This window comes from Panicum hallii, chromosome 9, assembly GCF_002211085.1.
Source record: "Panicum hallii strain FIL2 chromosome 9, PHallii_v3.1, whole genome shotgun sequence".
In the NCBI taxonomy this organism is placed as follows: Eukaryota; Viridiplantae; Streptophyta; class Magnoliopsida; order Poales; family Poaceae; genus Panicum; species Panicum hallii.
The window spans coordinates 58,366,201-58,387,279 of NC_038050.1; the positions used below are offsets into that span (position 1 = coordinate 58,366,201).

General features: G+C 44.5%; 3 protein-coding genes and 2 pseudogenes across 3 annotated transcripts; 2 read left to right on the top strand and 3 right to left on the bottom strand.

The window, feature by feature from the left end:
* Window positions 1–529: 529 nt before the first annotated feature.
* LOC112877219 (pentatricopeptide repeat-containing protein At5g67570, chloroplastic) lies at window positions 530–6,087 on the bottom strand. The gene is made up of 9 exons (XM_025941450.1): window positions 5,427–6,087; window positions 4,492–4,683; window positions 4,250–4,331; window positions 3,965–4,156; window positions 3,752–3,865; window positions 3,046–3,139; window positions 2,813–2,970; window positions 2,242–2,676; window positions 530–1,762 (listed from the first exon to the last, which is right to left on the bottom strand). The coding sequence occupies exons 1-9, from the start codon at window positions 6,017–6,019 to the stop codon at window positions 998–1,000; spliced, it is 2,625 nt and encodes an 874-aa protein (XP_025797235.1). The 5' UTR covers window positions 6,020–6,087; the 3' UTR covers window positions 530–997.
* Window positions 6,088–9,544: 3,457 nt separating this feature from the next.
* LOC112876960 (premnaspirodiene oxygenase-like) lies at window positions 9,545–11,231 on the top strand. Its single transcript, XM_025941148.1, has 2 exons — window positions 9,545–10,038; window positions 10,121–11,231. Exons 1-2 carry the CDS (start codon window positions 9,577–9,579, stop codon window positions 11,198–11,200), a joined length of 1,542 nt encoding a protein of 513 aa, XP_025796933.1. The 5' UTR covers window positions 9,545–9,576; the 3' UTR covers window positions 11,201–11,231.
* Window positions 11,232–13,625: 2,394 nt separating this feature from the next.
* LOC112873231 lies at window positions 13,626–14,613 on the bottom strand (annotated as a pseudogene).
* Window positions 14,614–16,578: 1,965 nt separating this feature from the next.
* Window positions 16,579–19,048, bottom strand: LOC112873232 (annotated as a pseudogene).
* Window positions 18,970–20,629, top strand: LOC112877012. The gene has a single exon (XM_025941208.1). It carries the CDS (start codon window positions 19,001–19,003, stop codon window positions 20,330–20,332), a length of 1,332 nt encoding a protein of 443 aa, XP_025796993.1. The 5' UTR covers window positions 18,970–19,000; the 3' UTR covers window positions 20,333–20,629.
* The last annotated feature ends 450 nt before the right edge of the window (window positions 20,630–21,079 follow it).

Genomic DNA, 21,079 nt, shown 5'->3' on the forward strand with positions numbered 1-21,079 from the left:
TTATCAAGGAGGAATCAGGCGGCTAGAGCCACCAGTGTTTATCCAGCAGACACATCCTATACTATCTTACTCTTACGAAGTGTCGTCTGCACACGTGCTTCTAGAAGTAGAAAATGGGATATGCGTGGTGGAAAAGCATCAACCGGTGGATTTTTTTTTTTTGTCGTGGGAGATGGAACAATACGAGGTGTAGGAATGACAAACAATCATCACGCACCGCGTCACACCCTGCGTCGTCGTTGCGTCACAAAACCATGCAGGGGTACGGTTTTTGTTCATAGATGCACGTTGACGAGACAGTCTGGACTCCTTAACAGACTGATGACAGGTCAGTCTTTGGCATACGCGATGTGAGGACGCCCGCTGTGTCCTCTCGACGGACGACGGCCGCCAACCGCCGCGGAGCTGTTCTTGCCTGCAGAATTCAACGCACCGGCACGGGACCGGACGGAACATGTCTCTTGCTTTTTCCACAGTATGGGCTATCCATGATGACTCAACGGCTATTCACGCTTTGGATCAAAGCGGGTGACTAAATTTTTACCTCACATAAGATGTTTGGATATATTAAATATAGGCTAATGATAAAACTAATTGCATAAATAGAGATTAATTCACGAGATGAATATATTGAGCCTAATTAATTCATTATTAGCATATATTTATTGTAGCATAACGTTGCCAAATCATACACTAATTAGCTTAATGGATTCGTCTCACGAATTAGTCTCCATTTATGCAACTAGTTTTGTAAATAGCCTATATTTAATACTCCTAATTAGCGTCCAAACGTCCGATGCGACGGGGACTAAAGTTTAATCCAGGTATCCAAACAACCCCTAAATAGAATACTCCTGATGATGATTCAGGCAATAAGATTGCAGCCAGAGTTACATGAACAAACTTAGGGACTCCAACCTTCCAGCAACCGCCAGTAATTGAAGCAAGAATTCCACTGCCCATATCAAATAATATCTGCCAGCATTTTATAATCCTGTTAAAGATTGGTCCCGCTTTCTGCTTTAGGATCAAACATGTCATTTATCCTCTCCTGCTCCCATAATTCAAGAATTTCTGATGCTGATGGCATCTCTCTGTATGAACTGGCACCATAAGAACTCATGGAATCAAGTACTTCATCAATTGCAGATACCTGTGTACCCCAATGCCCAAGATCACATTGCCCATGTATGTCTTCCAAGCGTGGGCGGCTTAATGAAGTGGCCCTGCTCATGACAGCAGCAACACCTAATTGAGGGATATCTCTATTGGAATCAGGGACATCGATAAGTTTGTTAGTGCACAAGTTCTTGCAAGTGTCAGTGAGCTGATCCTGTTCTGCCAGATCGCTACTTGAATTTTCGCCTTCATTCTGTAGCAATGAGCGTGCACACTGTTGAGTATTGGTACCACCATCAACCAGCAAATATGTGTCCTTCATTGATGTTGTCTCACATTGCGACTGCAGTGCTCTTACTAAACTATGTACAGGATCTGCTTTGGTAGTACCACTGGTACTGAGGTAATCTGTAAGGTCCTGAAGAGCATCAATGCTAAATTGATGCACATTTTGCTGTAGTATGTTAGCCCACTCCCCTTCATTGATCTTGATCGAAGCCTCAGTCATAACATTCAAGAGTTGCAGAACCCTTCCATAATCGCTTTGAGCAATAGACTGGCATATCAATTCAACAATCAACCGTACATCAGGGATTTCTCCTCTTTCAAGTACTGAGTCAAGTGCATGCTCCAGCAAATATGACTGCACACAAAATCATAAAGAGAATAAATAATTCCCGTTTTGGCCACTCTTAGAATAAAAGAAATTGACAACTACTTTTGCATGAAGTTGTAAGTATTTAAAATGTCTCCTTTCAGTTGAAGTTTATATTATAGAAAACTCCTAAGTTGTTGTCATGGCGATAATAATGCAGATACCAGGGTGGCACTGAACATGACAGTTCCCTTGGATGCAGAGTAGACATGTTCATGTTATTTGGTAGAAAATTTATTGACACATACTATAACAATTAGATATCAGTTGAACAGAAATTCATGGAGAGCATAACTTTGTATATGTTAAATAAAATGTAAAGAAAAGATTTGCATAAAAATATAAAAGAGCCTAGAACTGATTCACTATAATTCAGTATTTGGTTGACTAAGTACTTCAATAGGAATTGAAATAACAATTATGCATATTCAAAAAAATATTTTGAGATTGTATGTAACAGCCATTACCTTTCCAGCTCTACATGCCTTGATGAGCAACCATGAATATTTGCTTTGATCTAGATGGTGATGGGACAGAGCCATCTCTCTGTACACATATTCAAAGTATTCCCATTGTTGGGCCGAAGCAGATGCTTCAAGCATAGAGCTGTATGTATATGCGTCCGCTGTAAGTGATGAATGCTCATGGACATATGTCTGAGAATTTGAGAAATAAGCCTTGGTTGTTTCAAACAAGTCCTTTGCCTTCCCAAACATATCACAACGTCCATAAACTTTTAACATGACATTTACAGTCCCAATATTTGGTGTGCAGTACTCCTTCATTGATTCGAATATTGAAATACATTCATAGATATATCCACCATCAAATGAGGCCAAGATCATTCCAGTAAATGTGTACTCCAGAGGTTTGGTGAGGGGAAGCTGTTTCAGCTTGTCAACCTGAAAGGAAAAATTAACTTAATAAACACATTTCAACTGTCTAGTTAGTATACGGACTAAAAATGATGGCTCTTAAAGAAAAGAGAGGCATAAAACATAGTCTGATAAATGAATGTGTAGTATAATAGTTGTAAACCTGTAACATAGCATCTCTCCACCTTCCATTATTGCAGAGACAGCAAGCTAGTTCATAATAAACACTTGCAGCTCCAACAACTCCTCTTTGTTCCATGTCATTGACTGCTTCAACTGCTTCATTAATTTTACCCTGTTCCCAGAAAGCTCTTACAAGCACTGTTATGCACAAATTATACCGGCTATCAATTTCTATGTAAAAAGTTAAATCACATTATGCTTACACAATATTACCTTTGTAAGTTATTGCTCTTGGAGGTACCCCATTTTTCTGCATCTTCTCATAGAACTTCTGGACAAACTCATATTTCTTGGCTTTGAGCATGACCTTCAAATGGTAGTTTTAGTAAGTATGGTAAGACAACACAACACATGACCATATTAACTAAGCTCTAAAGAAGAAACACCCTTATATATTTGTTCATTTTGGTCCAATGTCATATTAGTTACTTGAGAGTAAACTTGACTAAACAAGATAAAGTATTAGGAATATCTAGCCAAACTGTTCTGCAATGGACCAGGATATGAGATAAAGAGAGCATATATGACAAAGAAGATAAATAAGTTTAGATAAAGAGAAATAAAGATAGGAGAAGAGAAGTCCATATAACAATGCTAGTACAGAACTACTAAACCATGTATACATCTTCAATGGTCTGAAATAAAATATGAAATAAGACAGAATTTTAGACTACTCTAAGTTAGCTTCCATAAAGAGGCAGGCCTTGCTAATCCAACAAGTAAGCAAGCACAAAACATTGCCACAATGTAAAATCCATCACCAACTAAAAGGATAAGCACATTGATACCAATTTAAAGTAAGGTAAATATAAAAACCATTGAAGCTATCCTCCTTATAAACTCAAATGGTAATTTCCAAAGACGCAGCACAACTACCAGCATGATACAATTTCCGAATTTTATTTAGACTGAAGCTTACTTCCATGGCCAATCCAAATGTTGCTCCTGTAGGTGGTAAACCACTAATTCTCATTTGTTGAAACACCCAAAATACCCCTTTCCACTGCTGCGATAGAACACAAGCATTAAGTACCTACAACATCAAGGGGCAAGAAATTTTTTAATAAAAATATTACTGCAAAGGGAGAATCAGGTAAAAGGAAAGAAAACAAAGGGCAAGAGGAATCCTCACCGAGTTATAAACGAGTACATCTGGCTCCAAGGAAGGATCCCAATCTTTGCGCCGCATCTTCATTACTCTCTTTGAGGGTTTCTTTCTCAAAAACTCAATAATCTTGATTAACTCCTTCACAAGACCAGCTCGACCAAGTGTAACAGCAATGCTATGGTATGCAGCCATATCAGGGTAAATCTGAGCATCTCCCTAATGTAAATTACAAAGCAAAATAAAATATTTAAGCCCTCAGATTTTCTATTTTATGTAGGGTGGAACAAGTTAACAGGAAAAGATCTCTACCCGCATGATGGTGAAAACTCGAAGTGCTTCAGTTGCCCTCAACGATTTCCCAAGGATTGAGAGTAATTTTGTATATACAAATCTAGATGTAGAAGAATCATTAAGTCATGGGAAGTATCAAGGTACAAGAACTATGTTTGTCAGATAAGCTACTCACAATAGTTGGGATGTAAGGCATGAAATAATGGGAATAAGAAAAATGCAATTACACGAATAAATGGGGATAAGAAAAATAAAACTACCTGCTTCTCCGATGCTTGTAGCTATTTTCATTATACACCCACTCAGTAACAGCTAGAGCCTGCCTCCAGTTACCTCTTGCCTCAAGCCCATCTAGTATTCTTAGTAGATTATCTTCATTGTATATGAGGTCAGCTTTTTTCATCATTCTAGTAAGCCTCCAATCATGGAAACTTAAGGAATCTTCGTTCAGCCTAATAGGAAAACTTGTTATTCAATAATGTATGATCATCTTTTATACTTCTGATTGTATAAGATCAGGAACAATGAATAATTTACTGAACTGAAACCTAACATGATACAATGAAAAAAATACGGTGTCAAGTAGAAACAAATAAATTCAATCTCACAAGATCATATGTAAACACTTAATAGATGAAAGATACTTACTATGCAAACAGTAAACTAGTGCCTTCCCCTTATATACCTGCTTGATGAAGCAAATTATCTTTTTTGGGGACCAGTTACCAACATTACAATTTAAAAAAAATATAGGATGCTTTTGTTTTTATTCTTTAGTAGATTTGAAGCAACAACGTATTTTATACTAGTGCGCTAGTAAAAAGTACAGGTGGGGACAAAATCTAATGCTATTATTTTTATGTAGTCTAACAATATAGTTTCACATCCATTGGTCTTCAAAATGTTACAAGTTAGAACTTAGAAATCTCACAGGAACCTGAATTTAGAGCCAGGAGTATTCCTTTCATAATTCATTACATGTCAATGTTCAATCCTTTCTCCAGTGTTTCACCACTATGAATATTATCATATTTTCATGTCTATCAATTATGTCGTAGTTCCAAGCACTAATAATCTCAAGGATTCTCTATACAGGCATACAGCCCAACCAATTCTCCCATCTTCCATGTTCTTGCCACTGTGAGTGACTATGGGTATGATCACAGAAAGCCTGACATAGCAAGAGCAGAAATACCTGCTGACGAGCAACTGAATCCTCTTCTCCTCATCCCCAGCCTCCGCATCCCAGCCGGTGCCGTGACGCTTCTGCTGCTTCCGCTCCGCTGCCTCGGGCTCAATGTCGTCGTCCAGTAGCCAACGGAACCCGTCGCCCCTCCTCGCCACGAGCATCTCCCTCAGACCCTCTAGCCCCTCCTCCACCCCGTCGCCACCGCGCAGGGGCGCCACGCCGTGGGCGGCGCCGTCCCAGGGCCGCCCCACGAGCGCGCGGTACTCCGCGGCGGCCGCACGGAAGCGGGCTTCGTCCTCATCCTCCTCCACCACCGCAATGGGCCCGTCGCCCGGGTCTAGTGCTGCTGCTGCTGCGGCGGCGGCGGCGGCCTCGGTGTCCTTCCTGGCACGCCGGAGGGCCTTGAGCGCCTCCTTCTTGCGGAGGGCGTGGAGGATCTTGGGGGTCGGGGAGACGCCCCGGCGGAGGAGGCGGCGGCGGAGCGTCTCGGTGGTCGGGGCGGGGCGGGGCTTGCTGTGGCTAGGCGACGGATGCGGAGTGGGGTTTTGGAGGCGGAGGGAGAGGCGGAAGCGAGGCGGCGGCGGAGAGGAGACAGCCATGGCGCGATGGATTGCGCGGGAGTAAGGATAGCACTCGACACTCGACTGTCAGAGACGCAAGAGCCAGTGCGGAAGCTGAACGCCTACACGGTTTATCGACATTAGATTTCTTTTTAACTGAAATAGGAGTAAATAATAAGTGAATTCCCGTTGCTGCGGAATTCGAGAACGGTTTAAATTAAGTATTCAATGAACGAAGAAAAGAATGATAAAAATGAATAATTTGTCAATATTAGGTGATCAAATAATCTTTTTGACGAAGTCAGCGGGAAGATCCCTACCTATTTTTTATATGTATAAAAAGAGAAAAAAGAAATATATACAAGCATGGATGGACCAGGGCCCGGCCACCTTGGGCACCAGCCCGGGCTCCGGCGTGGTGACTGCAAAAGAGGCATGCTAAATTTGCAGAGTCAAACTACTCAAATTGGCTGCACGTGGTGTGAACTCTTTTCTGTTAGAGATAGGAAAAGATAGATATCTTAAACTTTGCCCGGGCTCAATTTAATCTCTAGGTCTGCCAATAGGTATAAGGAAAATATTATAAGGCTCCAAGCCTCAAAAAGAGGAAAGAAACTACTAAAAGAGACTACACAGAAAAAGAGTTAAAAGATCCCTCACAGTTGGCTTAGCCTTAAGGACTACCCACTTTAAATAGCACCATCAAAAATAATATCATTTTTATACTTCTAGAGAGCCCAACAAGCTATGATGACCGCTTTGCGAACGATCACCTGCCCAAAAGCCTACCTTGCCTCAATAAACCGTTCCAGTAATGGGAGCGAAGTGCCCCGGAAGATGCAAAGCGATCCAACACGCGTGACTTAAAAGAACAATCGAAGAAGAGATGTTGCAAAGCAATACACACTGGGCAGCTATAACAGTCTAAGAACATATAATTACTTCTCAACAAATTCCTTGCATTCAGTCTTTCCTGAAGTAACAGTCAGAAGAAGAATTTATATTTAGGTAGTACTGAAGACTTCCAAATTCATTGAACAAAGGGAGGCAGGAATATTTCCAGACAGAGACGAGTAAGCTTTCCTGCTTGTAAATATTGGAGAGCTCTAAATGTAAGTCCAATCATCATGCACCAACTTTAATATATCCAAGTTCTGCAACAAAAGTTGAAGCTCATTCTACTGCAACAGAGCTTGAGAGGAGAGGGGATATTTGAAGTTGCTTCAACAGATCCAGAAAGAAAATTTGCCACAGATGTCTTTGTTTTCCTTGCAAAAGAGTACAGTTTGTGGAAATCGCCACTGAAGAACCCCAAAATTCCAGAGATCACTCCAAAACTTAAGAGATTTTCCACACTGCACCTTACAGGAGAAGATTATGAAGAAATTATCTGCCAGTGACATAATATCCTTCCACCAGAAGGATCCAACAGATTTTGATACGGGGAGGGGTTACCATTTGCATAAAGACAATTCCAAGTAAGATGGACCAAGGCAGATCGATATGGTTATAGACGTGAAGTGTTTTGTGTTCTGAGATTAATGATACCGAAACCACATTCCTCCTTTGATCTGCATGCATGTTTCTAGGCAGCCAAATACCCACATTTCTTTGTGATATCCCTACCATGACAAAGGTAATGTTTTCTGTACCTATCAATCTGCTCAAGGATCTGTGGGGGTGGGGGTATTTTAAGGGCACAAAGATAAAATAATAATGCAGGCATTCTACTAAGATAACTGACCAGAAATGCCCATGAGGCGTTTCTCTATCCTTGTTAATAGAGGCATAAACTCAGTGACAGTTGGCTTGGTCAGAGGTGATCAAATACTTGTACGTTACTGCGGAATTTGAAAACAGTTTAAGTTTCGAAGTAAGTAAATACCCGCACGCATTGCTGCCTATTGGCAGGACGGACTTATACGTTGTAAGCTCTGATCGCACGATGGTTTGTCATGACTCGAGTAAAAAATACACGGAACACGAGAATAAATTAAATAAGATTACTAAGCTCATGTTTCATATCAATTATCATTCTAGTTTTATCCTAAGTTAAATATTTCTATCTTTGATAATCACTATAAACTTGTTTAGTTTTGTTAACATCATGAGATTTATGTTTTTATACTCAACATGAGAAATACTTTCATAATATATAATCGCATGTTGTTAAATTATATATATAAACTTCTAGGAGTTAGTTGTTCGAGATAGAAATATTTGACCTAGGATAAATCTAAAATGACAATTTATTTAAAACGGATAAAGAATATTTTCTCCCCCATTTATGGATTAGTACGTGTTTGTGGTTTCTCTTCAAACACTTGAGCTGTTCGTAGGAACGTGACCAGCATGACTGCTAGTTCAAAGTTTACATACCACTATCTGTATTTATGAAAATGTGGGTCGTCAAATAATGTGTACTTGTTTTCTTTGTATGTCAAATTAATTTATTTCTCTTGAACTATTTAAGTCAGACCTGCACTGTATGCGTGCACATCGTGTACATGAAGAAAAGCGCTGAACCAGAACTGATTTTGTGACAATCAACGAAAATTTAGAGACCAGAGGGTAGATTAGCCTCTTGCCCTTCCGAGGAACGTGCTATAAGGACCGAGATTTAAATCCCGGCCGTCCGTCTCGCGCTCTACCAGAGACGCGATCCGTGGAATTTGAACTCTGGTTGCAAGCCTTGCACCCACGTGGGCTGACCAACCGAGCTGAGCCCCGCTCCCACGGTCAACGGAAGTTAGGTAGTATCTCTTTATCAGAGCACCTAGTCTCGTCGGTGCCGTATGTAACCTACACCAATACTCGGAATACCAAAGCACTAGGCATCGTAGACACCTCCCTTTTCATTATCTGGTGTCCTGATTGTCATCTACATGAGCGTAGAACAATTCACGCGTTTGACAGAAGCAAGCAGTACTTCTTATTGTCGAAGAAGCGCGCTCGGTCCTTTGAATCTCCCTGATGATTCAGATGAAAAGTAGTTGATAATAAGAAAGGTCAGTGATTATTACTGACTAGCAGGTAACCGATGAAGGTCAGCGAGCTTCCGCTGGGTCACTCAAGGTCGTAAGAGGCTGCCGTATTTTAGTTCGTTTCCTGATGTGAGCTAGCTGTATGAGCAATTGAGGCCGTACGTCGTTGAACGAGTAGAAGTCGTCTCGCATACATACTGTCCGAAGATTCTAGCTCTCAGCAGTTTACTAGAGTTGCCAGAGAAGCAACGGATCGGAGCTGACCTTTTCGAGTTTGCAGCAGATCATTCGACGCTCGATCCATATTGTATTGTATCATCGTAATCGGAAGACGTTTCTGTACACAAACTGTATATTATGGCGGCTGGCTGTTTCACGCAATGGAGAGGAGATCGAGAAAATTAAAATCAGCAGAACGATTTGGACAGCGATGGTTTAATTTGTTTTCGACGAACCATGGCAACGCGTGGTGCAGTGGTCGCTGGTCAGCAACACAGGTTCCCACAGCAGTATATATAGTGCCCCACCCCAAAGGCCACATGAACACACACAGCGTCGTCTCACACAGCTCGTCATCAAGTCGTGCTGGTCCACACCAACACAAGGCCAGCCATGGAAGCACTACAGGCTCTGTGCCAACCCCTCCTCATCTCCGCCATCGCCGTCGTCCTGGTGCGCATCCTCAGGCGCTTGCTCGGGCCCAAGACGAGGCTCCCGCCGGGGCCGTGGAAGCTGCCGGTGATCGGCAGCATGCACCACCTGGTGAACGTGCTCCCGCACCGCGCGCTCAGGGACCTCGCCGGCGCCCACGGCCCGCTCATGATGCTCCAGCTCGGCGAGACCCCGCTCGTGGTCGTCTCGTCGCGGGAGATGGCGCGCCAGGTCCTCAAGACGCACGACGCCAACTTCGCCACCCGCCCCAGGCTTCTCTGCGGCGAGGTCGTGCTCTACCGCTGGGCGGACATCGTCTTCTCGCCGTCCGGCGAGTACTGGCGCAAGCTCCGCCAGCTCTGCGCCGCCGAGGTCCTCAGCCCGAAGCGCGTGCTCACCTTCCGGCACATCAGGGAGCAGGAGGTCTGCGATCGATCGATGATCCTGAGCTCGCATCACCATTGTTTATGCATTCGTCTGACCTCTAGTCATTACATGTGTGTAGATGGCGAGCCAGGTGGAAAGGATACGAGCGGCCGGGCCATCCACGCCGGTGGACCTCAGCGCGATGTTCTACAACCTGGCGATCACCATCATCTCCCGCGCATCCTTCGGCAACAGGCAGAGGAACGCCGACGAGTTCCTGACGGCGATGAAGGCCGGGGTGGCTCTGGCCAGCGGGTTCAAGATCCCCGACCTCTTCCCCACCTGGCGACCCGTGCTCGCCGCGGTGACCGGCATGCGGCGCACCCTGGAGGACGTCCACAGGACGGTGGACTCCACCCTGGAGGGGGTCATAGAGGAGAGGCAACGCGTCCGGGACGAGAAGGCCAGGTCGTCCGGCAAGGCCGCAGATGCCGCCGAGGAGGAGAACCTCGTCGACCTCCTCATCGGCTTGCAAGAGAGGGGCTCCTCGGGGTTCCACCTGAGCAGAGACAGCATCAAAGCGATCATCTTTGACATGTTCACGGCCGGGACGGGGACGCTGGCGTCGTCTCTGGACTGGGGCATGTCGGAGCTGATGCGGAACCAGAGGGTGATGAGCAAGCTGCAGCATGAGATCCGGGAGGCGTTCCGAGGCAAGGCGGCCGTCACGGAGGTCAACATCCAGGCAGCCAACCTGCCATACCTAAAGCTTGTGATCAAGGAGACGCTCCGGCTTCACCCGCCGGTGCCGCTCCTGCTGCCTCGGGAGAGCATCGACGCATGCGAGATCGAGGGCTACCAGATTCCAGCGAGGTCCCGGGTCATCGTGAATGCATGGGCTATCGGTAGGGACCCAAGGTATTGGGACGATGCCGATGAGTTCAAGCCCGAGAGGTTCCAGGATAGCGCGATGGACTTTGTGGGGAGCAGCTACGAGTACATACCGTTCGGTGCCGGGCGGAGGATGTGCCCTGGCATTTCTTATGGGCTCCCTGTGTTGGAGATGGCGCTCGTGCAGCTCCTGTATCATTTCAATTGGTCCCTTGAAGGTGGCACCGATGAGGTTGACATGACGGAGGCGCCAGGTCTTGGTGTCCGCCGTAAGTCGCCTCTCCTACTTTGTGCCACCCAGTTCGTTCCTGAAACATGTAGCAGCTAAATGACATTCATACATACAATCAAGTTATAGCGTGTGCATACGATAGGGGTGTTTTTGACTAATTTTTAGTCCAGGTCGTATCGGATGTTTGGATGCCAATTACGGGCATTAAATATAAGCTATCGAGATGAATCTATTAAGCCTAATTAATCCATCATCAGCACATATTTACTATAGCACAACATTGTTAAATCATAGACTAATTAGGCTTAATGGATTCATCCCGTGAATTAGCCTCCATTTATGCAATAAATTTTGTAAGTAGCCGATATTTAATACTCCTATTGGTATCCAAACATTCGATGTGATGAGACTAATAAAGTTTAATCCCGAGTAACCAAATAAACCCTTAATGTGGGTGTGTACAGCATGTTTCTTGCTTCTCATCATGGAACTATATATAAGTTTTGTTCCTAATAAGAAAGATATATGTTGCCTTAGGAAAGGTTTGTGGATTCAATAATGGAGGGAGGAAGAGGAAACGGCAGTCTAAAGTCCTAGATTCCTAGATTTGGGAACATGAAAGCAACATATAGGGCCTATTTGGGAGAGCTCAGCTTCATAAAACTCAGCTCAGCTTCATGAACTTTAGAGTAGAGCAGCTCAGCTTCAAAGCTGAGAATTTTTAGAAGTGTTTGGCTTGGAGATCAACTCTAGCCTCATGAAAATGAGAGTTTGTATGGAAAGGTCTCTTCTACCCTTGAATAATGCATGAGATTGTTTTCTTTTTAGTATAAAATATTGGAGATATGTAATATGTTTTTATTATCAATAAAAAATTGAAAAACACTACAAAATAAATTAAATTTGAATAAAAACACATATAATAATAAGTTAGTACTCGAATATTTGTTCATAAGTATTACAAAATAACGGTCTCCATCAAGGTCTAACACTATTACATATCCATTCAAGTCTCCATCAAGTACTAACATTACATACACTAGTTCCAACCTCTAGCAATAGCGGTCGCTAATTCATCACGGAAATCATCCATAGTGGGCGCATTAGGTAATGAAGTCGATCCATCGGAGGGAACTACATATTATACCTTTCCGGTATTGTAGGCACATAATCTTCATCACATTCCACACGTTCAAAGTCCAAATCACCACTATTATGCTCACGAATAAAGTTATGGATTACCATGCACGCCACAACTATCATCTTTTGCTTCCACAATGGATAGATTGCCGTTTTATATAGAATTTGCCACTTCATCTTTAGGACTCCAAATGACCTCTCAACAACGCTACGAACACGTGCATGAATACGATTGAACTTTTCCTTAGCGAATTTTGGTTCCATACCTCTATGCCATTCTGGTAAATGGTACCTCTCGCCCTTATACGGTGCTAGGTATCCAACTCTATTAGGGTATCCCGCATCAACAACATAGTATTTATCTACAAACAAATAATACATCATGTTAACACTAAAGAATAAGTAATGTAAGTTATGTAGAAATGAAAAATTCTTACTTTGTGGAGGATGAGGGAAGAACTTTTGTCCACCTTCATTGCATTGTATAACACAGTCGTGTCATGCACGGATCCCGATTGCCCCACCGATACATATGTGAACCTCATATCAAAGTCACAAATTGCAAGAACATTTTGAGTGGGTATCCCTGATTTTCCAATATACCTCATTTGTTCATTAGGGTGTAGAGCTACCCTAATATGTATCCCATCTAGAGCGCCAATACAATCTTTGAAATGTGGATATGCCCTTTTATCATCTCTTATCTTTTGATGCACTGTGCGAAAATTAGGATCTTTTGGAACAAGAAAATGTTTTGCCATTTCTATGAAACAATTAAGAACCTCACCAAATTTCCTACTAATGGTTTCACCGGAGTGATTGAAACGGTTTTGACTTTTCCTATTAGACTCATTCCCAGAACATGTAAATAGGAAAATTGCAAGAGCCTAATAGGTGTTCATGTGCAAAGATGGTTGTAGGCCATACCTTGACAACAATATATCATGAAGGTCCATAAAAATTTTTGTGCTCATGCGCAATTGAGTATGGCATTCACCTGGAGTCCTCAAAACATATTGTAACCATCCCATCCCACTTTGTTCAGCTATCCTTTTGGAATTTTTGTCTAGGTAAAGCTCAACATATTTTTCTGCCACTCTAGCACCACTCAAAATTATATCCCAAAATTCATCACTTTCATCCTCTAAATCATCACTCTCACTATCAGAAATCTGCAAGTATACACAAATTGACAAATTCACATAATATTAGCAAAATAGAATCCCAAAGAGTACATGAAAACATGGCAACTCTAACATTATTATTCATACAACCCTCAATAGTTCACACATGGTACATAAAACTGAAGCAAAAAAGAATCCGAAAGAGTACATGAAAATATAGAGTACACAAACTCAACATGGTACACAACCGTAAGTCTTCAATTTCCATATTTATCATTGTACCTCCTTGTAAGCCAGTTGAATCTAATTTCTCTAGTAGGAAGAGTCAAGAACATTTCTCTTTGATCCCTCTTCACAAACAATTGGGTAGAAATGTCATGCTCATTGCTACCATAGTCTGCCCCACAATCCAAGACAAGATCCATCACCTCCTTGATGCTAACCTCGGCTTGCTTTATTGATGTAAAAGAAGAAGCCGAGTCAGCAATTTTTGTAATCTGTTCTTGAATGTTTTTTGTTTCTTAGGTATTTCAAGAATGACACGTGGTCTTTTCTTTTGATTACCAACTACAGGAGAAACCTCCTGAACCTCAGTGTCGTTATCCTCCATATATCCCCAATCATGAACCATATCCTCCCAACCCTCCTCCTCTCCTCCTTGTTTCTCTCCGTCCTCATCAATATTTTCAAACTCTTGTTGGCTATTAGGAACAATAGGATCATTAGAAATAATAGGGTTATCACTCATAGGATTCCAATGATCGGTTTCATCATTAGAGATATCACCAAACATCTCTCGAAGGAAATCTTGATTTTGCAATGCTTTCTTCTTGAACTTTCCACATCCCGGAATTTCCTAAACAAATAAGAAGTTAAGAATAATTAGTTCATTTCAAGACTAAAGAGCATTAGATAGAATTCAAAACTTAAGAGCAAATAAACACTAACCTTTTGCATCTTTTTCCACCATTCATTGTCCATGCTTATTACTCCTCTTGTGTTGTCCCAACCCGTTCCGGTTTGCTTCCGAACCAACTTTTGCCAAATTGACCAATCATTTTTCAATCTATCCCACTTGTTCTTGACTTGTATCTTTGATAAATTAATTCCGGTCATTTGATAGAACCTATCCATGACCTCTGTGTAGCCTAAAGTGTTTAAATGTGTGTTTGGTCTATTTCCTTTTCTCACTTGCTCAGCCATTAATTCGGAAACAATGGCATTGTACTCATCGGTCCATTCCATTTGGTCACCCTAGAGAGCAATTACACAACATATCTTTGAATTGAGAGAAATTTCCGCTGTTTCTATGTCTAAATACTAATTATCTAATGCACATATATACTGCAACAATGAAACACTCAATATATAACATGAATTGAGAGGAATTACCGCTGTTGCTCGACGCTTAACACCGCTGCCGCTTGGCGCCTGCGACTGTGGCTGCGGGCCACCTCCCTGTGCTGCGAGCCACCCCGGGCAGGCGCGCGGCCAGCCACGCCATGGCTGGCTGGCTCGCCGGCGCCAGGCGCGCGGCCACGCCCTGAGGCAGCCACTGGCCCAGAGGTAGGCGCACGGCTAGGGCCGCCCTGGCTGGCTGGGTCGCCGGCGCCAGGCGCGCGGCCACGGCCTGCCGCAGGAGGCCCGTCCGCTCCTCCGCCCGCGTCCCCTGGGTGTGCAGCTGCTGCGCTTCCGCCCGCGTCCCCTGGGCCGCCTGCTGCGCGACCACGGGAGGGCCCCCGCGCGCCTCCCCTGCCGCGGGAGAGGCCGACCCTTGGCTCCGGCGGCGGGCAAGGTCGCCCAGCGACCAGAACGGCAGCCGGTGATGGTCCGAGGCTTGGGGATGGTAGATCGGGGTCGGAATTGGGAGGGGATGGAAGAGGATGACCGGATCTATCCGTTTTTGGGCTTGGCTGCTCGCCGGCGAGCTCCGGCGGCGAGGAAAGGCCGGCGGCGGCTACGTGGGGAGGGAGGGCGTCCTCCATGGCTGCCTGCTCGAACAGAAAGGAGGTGGGGGGAGGGGGGAGGGAGGGAGTAGCGGGCCTGGGAGGGGAATAGAAACAAAACGTTTTCTGTGTAACTGGTGGCAGTGGCGGGTAATTACACCCTAACTTCACGAGGACGTTCAAAGCTAGTATTTCTGAAGCACCCTTTGGGCTGCTTCCAAAAAAAACGTGAAGTTGAGGTCAGATTTATGATTTTTTTTGGAGCTGAGCCCATGAAGCTAGACATGTTTGGCTAGAGGTTTGAGGAGCTGAGCTACAAAACGTGAAGTGAAGCTCTCCCAAACACGCCCATAGTCTCAACCGGATTTCTCCACACACACGCTCTCTGTCTTTCCATAGACGGCTCAAATTCTGGGTCACCTACGGAGATGGTGGCGGCTTCTAATTTTTGGTTTATTGTTGTTGTGTCTTTGTCCAGTCTAGTAGTTGCCCGGTTTTTTATGGAGAATATTTGTCTATGAATAAAAAGGTTTGTTTCTTTTTTACTAGTGCGTCATGCAAGAATCAACAATTAAGGAGGCTTTAAATGAGTCTACAATTAGTAATAGGAAGACAATGGATGGAACCTTAATCCAAGAGAAATGTGAAAGCCACAATTTGCTGTTATCACTAGAAAAATTTTGGTCGGTTTCATTTCATCACCAGATCATTCCCTTTCATCACTGATGCGTCATCGCACTATTAGTCTAGTTCTCTTTATATGATTCTTCACCTGGATACCCTCCATCCCCATTTGGCGTGGAGTGAAGCAATCGGTTAGGCCGATTCGTTTCAGAATTCAGTGGCTGAACCTGCATCCCCTTTATTTTCTTATCTGGTGATTGTGGTGTTTTGAAATTAGCTGCCTGCATCATGCTACCGAGAGGTCAACTTTTGCAAGGACGTACGAGAGTGAATCGTCACTTGTGGATCGGAGGTATTGCCGGCCAGGTTATTAATACGTCACTTCAGCATAACAAACCAAAGAATAAGAGACATGAGTTTAACAAACCAAAGAATAAGCTAAGATATGAGTTTATTTAATGATTGTCGGATGACGTTTCTATTTCACACCCATATATACTCCCTCCGTTCCAAAATATAAGTCATTTTGGGATTTTTAGATTCATAGTATTTACATGTATCTAAATATAATATATATCTAGGTGCATAGCAAAATCTATGAATCTAGAAAAACCAAAACAAACATTTTGGAACAGGAACAGAGGGAGTAGTTTGCTTTACTATCTCAATCAGAAGAACAAAATATTAATACTTTTACGGAATTATATATATCTATATCTTGCCGTCTTAGGTAGAAGCAACACCAGCGGCAGGTCGAGTGAAGCTACGTAATCTTGCCTTACAGATATTCCCAGAAAACTAAAACAATATCTAGAACAAGAGAAAAGGTTAATTCAGCAACCACAGAAACCCTGACACTGAACAATCCACCTGTCTACATCGAGTACATTCCTCCATGATCGTCTTATTCACCACTCGATCGATAAACCACTTTGGAGGACAGCTTGTTGAAGGTTCTTGTAATTCTTTTTCAATTAGACGGAGTACAAGACCGTGCTCTACGGCTGGCCGACATCCTCTTCTCCCCATCCGGCGAGTACCGGCGCAAGCTCCGGCAGCTTAGTTTTCTCTATCACGAAGGAGTAGTTTATTTCCAACTGAGAATGCAACGAAATTGACCACAAAAACTAAAAAGTTCAACTCGGTTAAGTCAAATATCCTCCTAACAGTGGCCCATGTCGTATGGATTTAGTGGAATTTGAATATGACCGTAAATCAAAGGATATGGTCACCATTCCAAATGGATTATATAATTTGACTTTTTATCCCTATAAGTCGGTTGATTCTGCAGTTTGATCAGATGAGAATGAGCAATTTGGAAACTACTTATGGGATGTTATATACAGTAATAGAGGCAATTCCAACATGATTTAATGCAGAGGTTGAGTTCCTGATCAGGGGTGGGTATGGTGCAGATGGCAACATGGCTCATGCCTGGTGCCCTGATCTATCCCAGACATGGGTACACAACTTAGGACATGCATGTTCCTTCTTGTTGGGTATAACTGGAGATCAGAAACAGGTTAATTGCTTCAACATCAAAAGCATGATGTTCAACCAAGGGCTTAAACATATAAAACCTAGAAGGTTGTTAACAAGCACTAAAACTAGCATATGGTACTACAAGTGTATACACATATTTATCCAGCACAAGAACTGAAACTAAAGTTCATTTCACAAAAGCTTTCTGTAAGACAACATGGTTTCCACATCCGAACAATGTTTGCCAAAAAAGATGAGTACCTGATAATTAACTTGTTATCCACGCCGGTGTCTGGATCAAGAAGATTTGATTTCTTGCTGACCTTTATGTGAAAAAGAATTTCTTGTTGACCTATCCGGTGTACTAGATACCTGGCTGCCCTCTGTTTTTTTTCTAATTCCAGTCACTGAGGACTCGGAGAAAAGAGGTACATAAGGCAAACACTGCTTCCACGAGGTACATAAGGCAAACACTGCTTCCACTGCTCGTAGGTACACTCCATGTTGCGAATCACACGTACTTTTCAACAATCCATGTCATAGCACTTTATTGTATGGTCCAAATCCGAAATGAAGAATATCAGGTTGCTCTCCGGGTGAATTGCAATTGGATAGTGAAAAGGATCAAGACCACCTCTCGTTCCGACTAACTTTAAAGCCTTGACACTATGCTTGAGGACCCAGTTATCGCTAGCATAGTCCTCAAGGACAAAAACTTTTACTTTGAACTCAAGACATTCAGAATCCTCATCTTCGACAGTATTGAGATAGTACAGGTCCCTTGGGATCGCCCAATGAAAGTAGTATTACCATAGTAGGTGTTCAGCCATGGTAAGGGTATCCTCCTCCACGCTTTCCCCTCCGTGTCAACCACCAGTACACCAGTACATCTTGATGCTCCGATTCAAACACATGAAGAAAGCCATTGAGAAATACAGAGATGAGAAGCATGGAGACGTAGTCGCCAGGCTCTACATCTGTCTCCACGAACTCGAACACATGGAAGTGGGGGGAGATGGCCGGGTCGAACCCCAGCCGCGCGTTGCAGATTTTCCCAGCCTGGCTGGATTCAGGCAGTGCCGCCAATTCTTCGGTAGCCGGGTTTGCAGACGACGTAGCGGACGGCGCCCGCGGCCGTCAAACTGCGGCATAGGAGGAGGCCGTTGCAGGAGTCAAAGATTTCGATGTTGGCGTAGCCCGGGAGGAAGGAGAGAGAGGGGCGGATCAGCGGCGCGCCCCTCCCCGTGACGTTGGTGAAGTGGCGGGCCGACTCGGGGAAGCGCTCGCAGCTGGTGGTGGTGTAGAAGAAGCCGGCGAGGGTCTGGGGCAGCCTCTTGCGGTGCTCGGGGTGGGAGATGAGGCCACGCCAGTGCTTGGAGACGCACCTGAAGCGGCATATCGACTGACGGGCAGTCGGGACAGGATCTCCACGATAAGGTCGTCGGTGAGGCGCGTCGCGGGGTTCCTCCTCTTCCTCTTCTTGGAGCCCGCCGCCATGGCAGCGACCGGATGCGGCTGTCTGTGTGAGTCGCTGTGACTGTGAGTGGGCGGCTGCGGAGTGGGGAGAACTGAGAAGCGAGATGGAAGAAGGGTTTTCCCCCAATATGCTCGGGAAAATTCGGCCCAGCTCAACTAGAGGAAGCCCAAGCCCAGAAACCAGCCCATTTCCGATCTCACCGCGACTCGCACGGGCAGCAGCCGGCGAAATGGAATCCGGCGAGGGCGGCGGCTGCCGTCTCCCGGAGGAGCTGTTGGTGGAGATCCTCCGCCGCCTCCCGTACAGGTCGCTCTGCCGCACCAGGTGCGTCTCCAGGTCCTGGCGCGACCTCTCCCACCACCCCGAACACCGCATTAGGCTACCCCAGGACCTCGCCGGCCTCCTCTACACCAACCACGCCCCTAGCCCCCTCCACGGCGACTTCGCCGTCCCGTTCGCTCCGGCCGGCTCTTCCCCGTTCCCCGGCCTTGGGTTCCTGCCGTGCGGCGCGCGCGCCCTGCCCCTCGACTGCTGCAACGGCCTCCTTCTCTGCCGCGGCGGCGGCAGCGGCGGGTGTCACTACGTCTGCAACCCGGCTACTGGCAAATTTACGACTCTCCCGGAACCCGCGTCTGGATTCCAGGCGCTTGCCCTGGCTGGCTTCGAGCCCCACGGCGCCTCGCCTCGATTCCATGTTCTAAACTTTGCAAGAACCGTGCCTGTGCAAAGGGTCTTCTTTGATGACGATTTCGAAGAATCCAACGACGACACTCTCTCAGATGATGGCGATGCCTACGGTGGCCGCGAATTGTTTGATTCATGTGAGGAGAGCAGCAAGTATTGTGTCCAAGGACTTGAGGTATTCTCGTCGGAGACCGGCAAGTGGGTGGAGAGCCACGTTTGTCGTGAGTCCCGTGTCAGGTTGGTTGAAGGAATGGGCAGTGTGTTCATCGATGGCTTTGTTAATTTGCTCACTCATGAGAGGAAGGTTCTTGCCGTCGATCCAGCAGGCCAGGCATGCCGTCTGATTTCCTTGCCGGTATCCAGTTGGTTTGGGTTGGTCGGGTGCCTCGGACAGTCTCAGGGATTCCTGCAATATGCTGCACAAGAAGACTGCTCCTGCACCATGATGCAGATTTGGACTCTGAAAGATTTCGAGAAAGGAGTGTGGATGCTGAAGCACCGTTTCGAGATTGAAGTGGCTCCGCAGACAAAGATACTATTTGATTATGCTGGTAACACCTTATGCTCCGAAATTTTCTACGTAGTTGTGTTTCATCCCGAGAGGGATCTGGTTTTCCTCCCTGTGGAAGGATACAAGTTGCTCTCCTATAATTTGATCAACACTGAAGTAAAAGAGATATGCAAGTTGGAACCGGAAACAAGACCTAGGTTCCTACTTTATGTGCCGTCGTATGCAGACTTTGTGAAGTGATGATTCTGATACTTCATTGCCACAGGCATTAAACTGCATCTCTGGGGATCATATGTACCTGTACTTTTTAGTCTGTATAACATCCATCGTTAATCTGAATGCATGTTTGATCTGTTCAATTCCATTCACATGTCCTGCTTATTATCATTGTTACTCTATCAATTGCAGCACTTAATTGATTTTTCTAATTTGGAAGAGAAGTGAACAAATGTTATGGATTTTCTCCCTGGTGCCCATTCAAAATATCATTTTCCTCTTCTACCAGTCAGCAAGTGGAATTCATCACTCAAGTCACCATGATATAGATGGCTTATGAGCAAAATATATGCAGCTATACTGGTCCTTCTGTTTTGCAGGAATCATCTTGATAAAAGCTTAACTGAACTTTTTCTGGTAGTTTTTTATGCTTGGGGGTTGATGCATTTTTCACATCCACTGCTTAATCCCTGGTTACTAAAGCTGATAAAATTTAAATTACTTATTATCCCTAGTTATATTGATACATCGTTGGCAATAAAACATCATTGCTTATCTGTAGTATCCCCATATTATAAATGCAAGCGATGTGATGCTAACTGATTAGCATTTGAATCAATGGGCATCCATGTTCTTTTTGAGGAAGAGATAAGATGTATTCTTGTTGTTCATGGTACCAGGCTGACATGATGCCATGTTTGTACTAGTGATGATCCTTGTGTGTGCTTTCTACTATTAGAAATGCAAATTGTTTTGTTCATTATGTGAGCG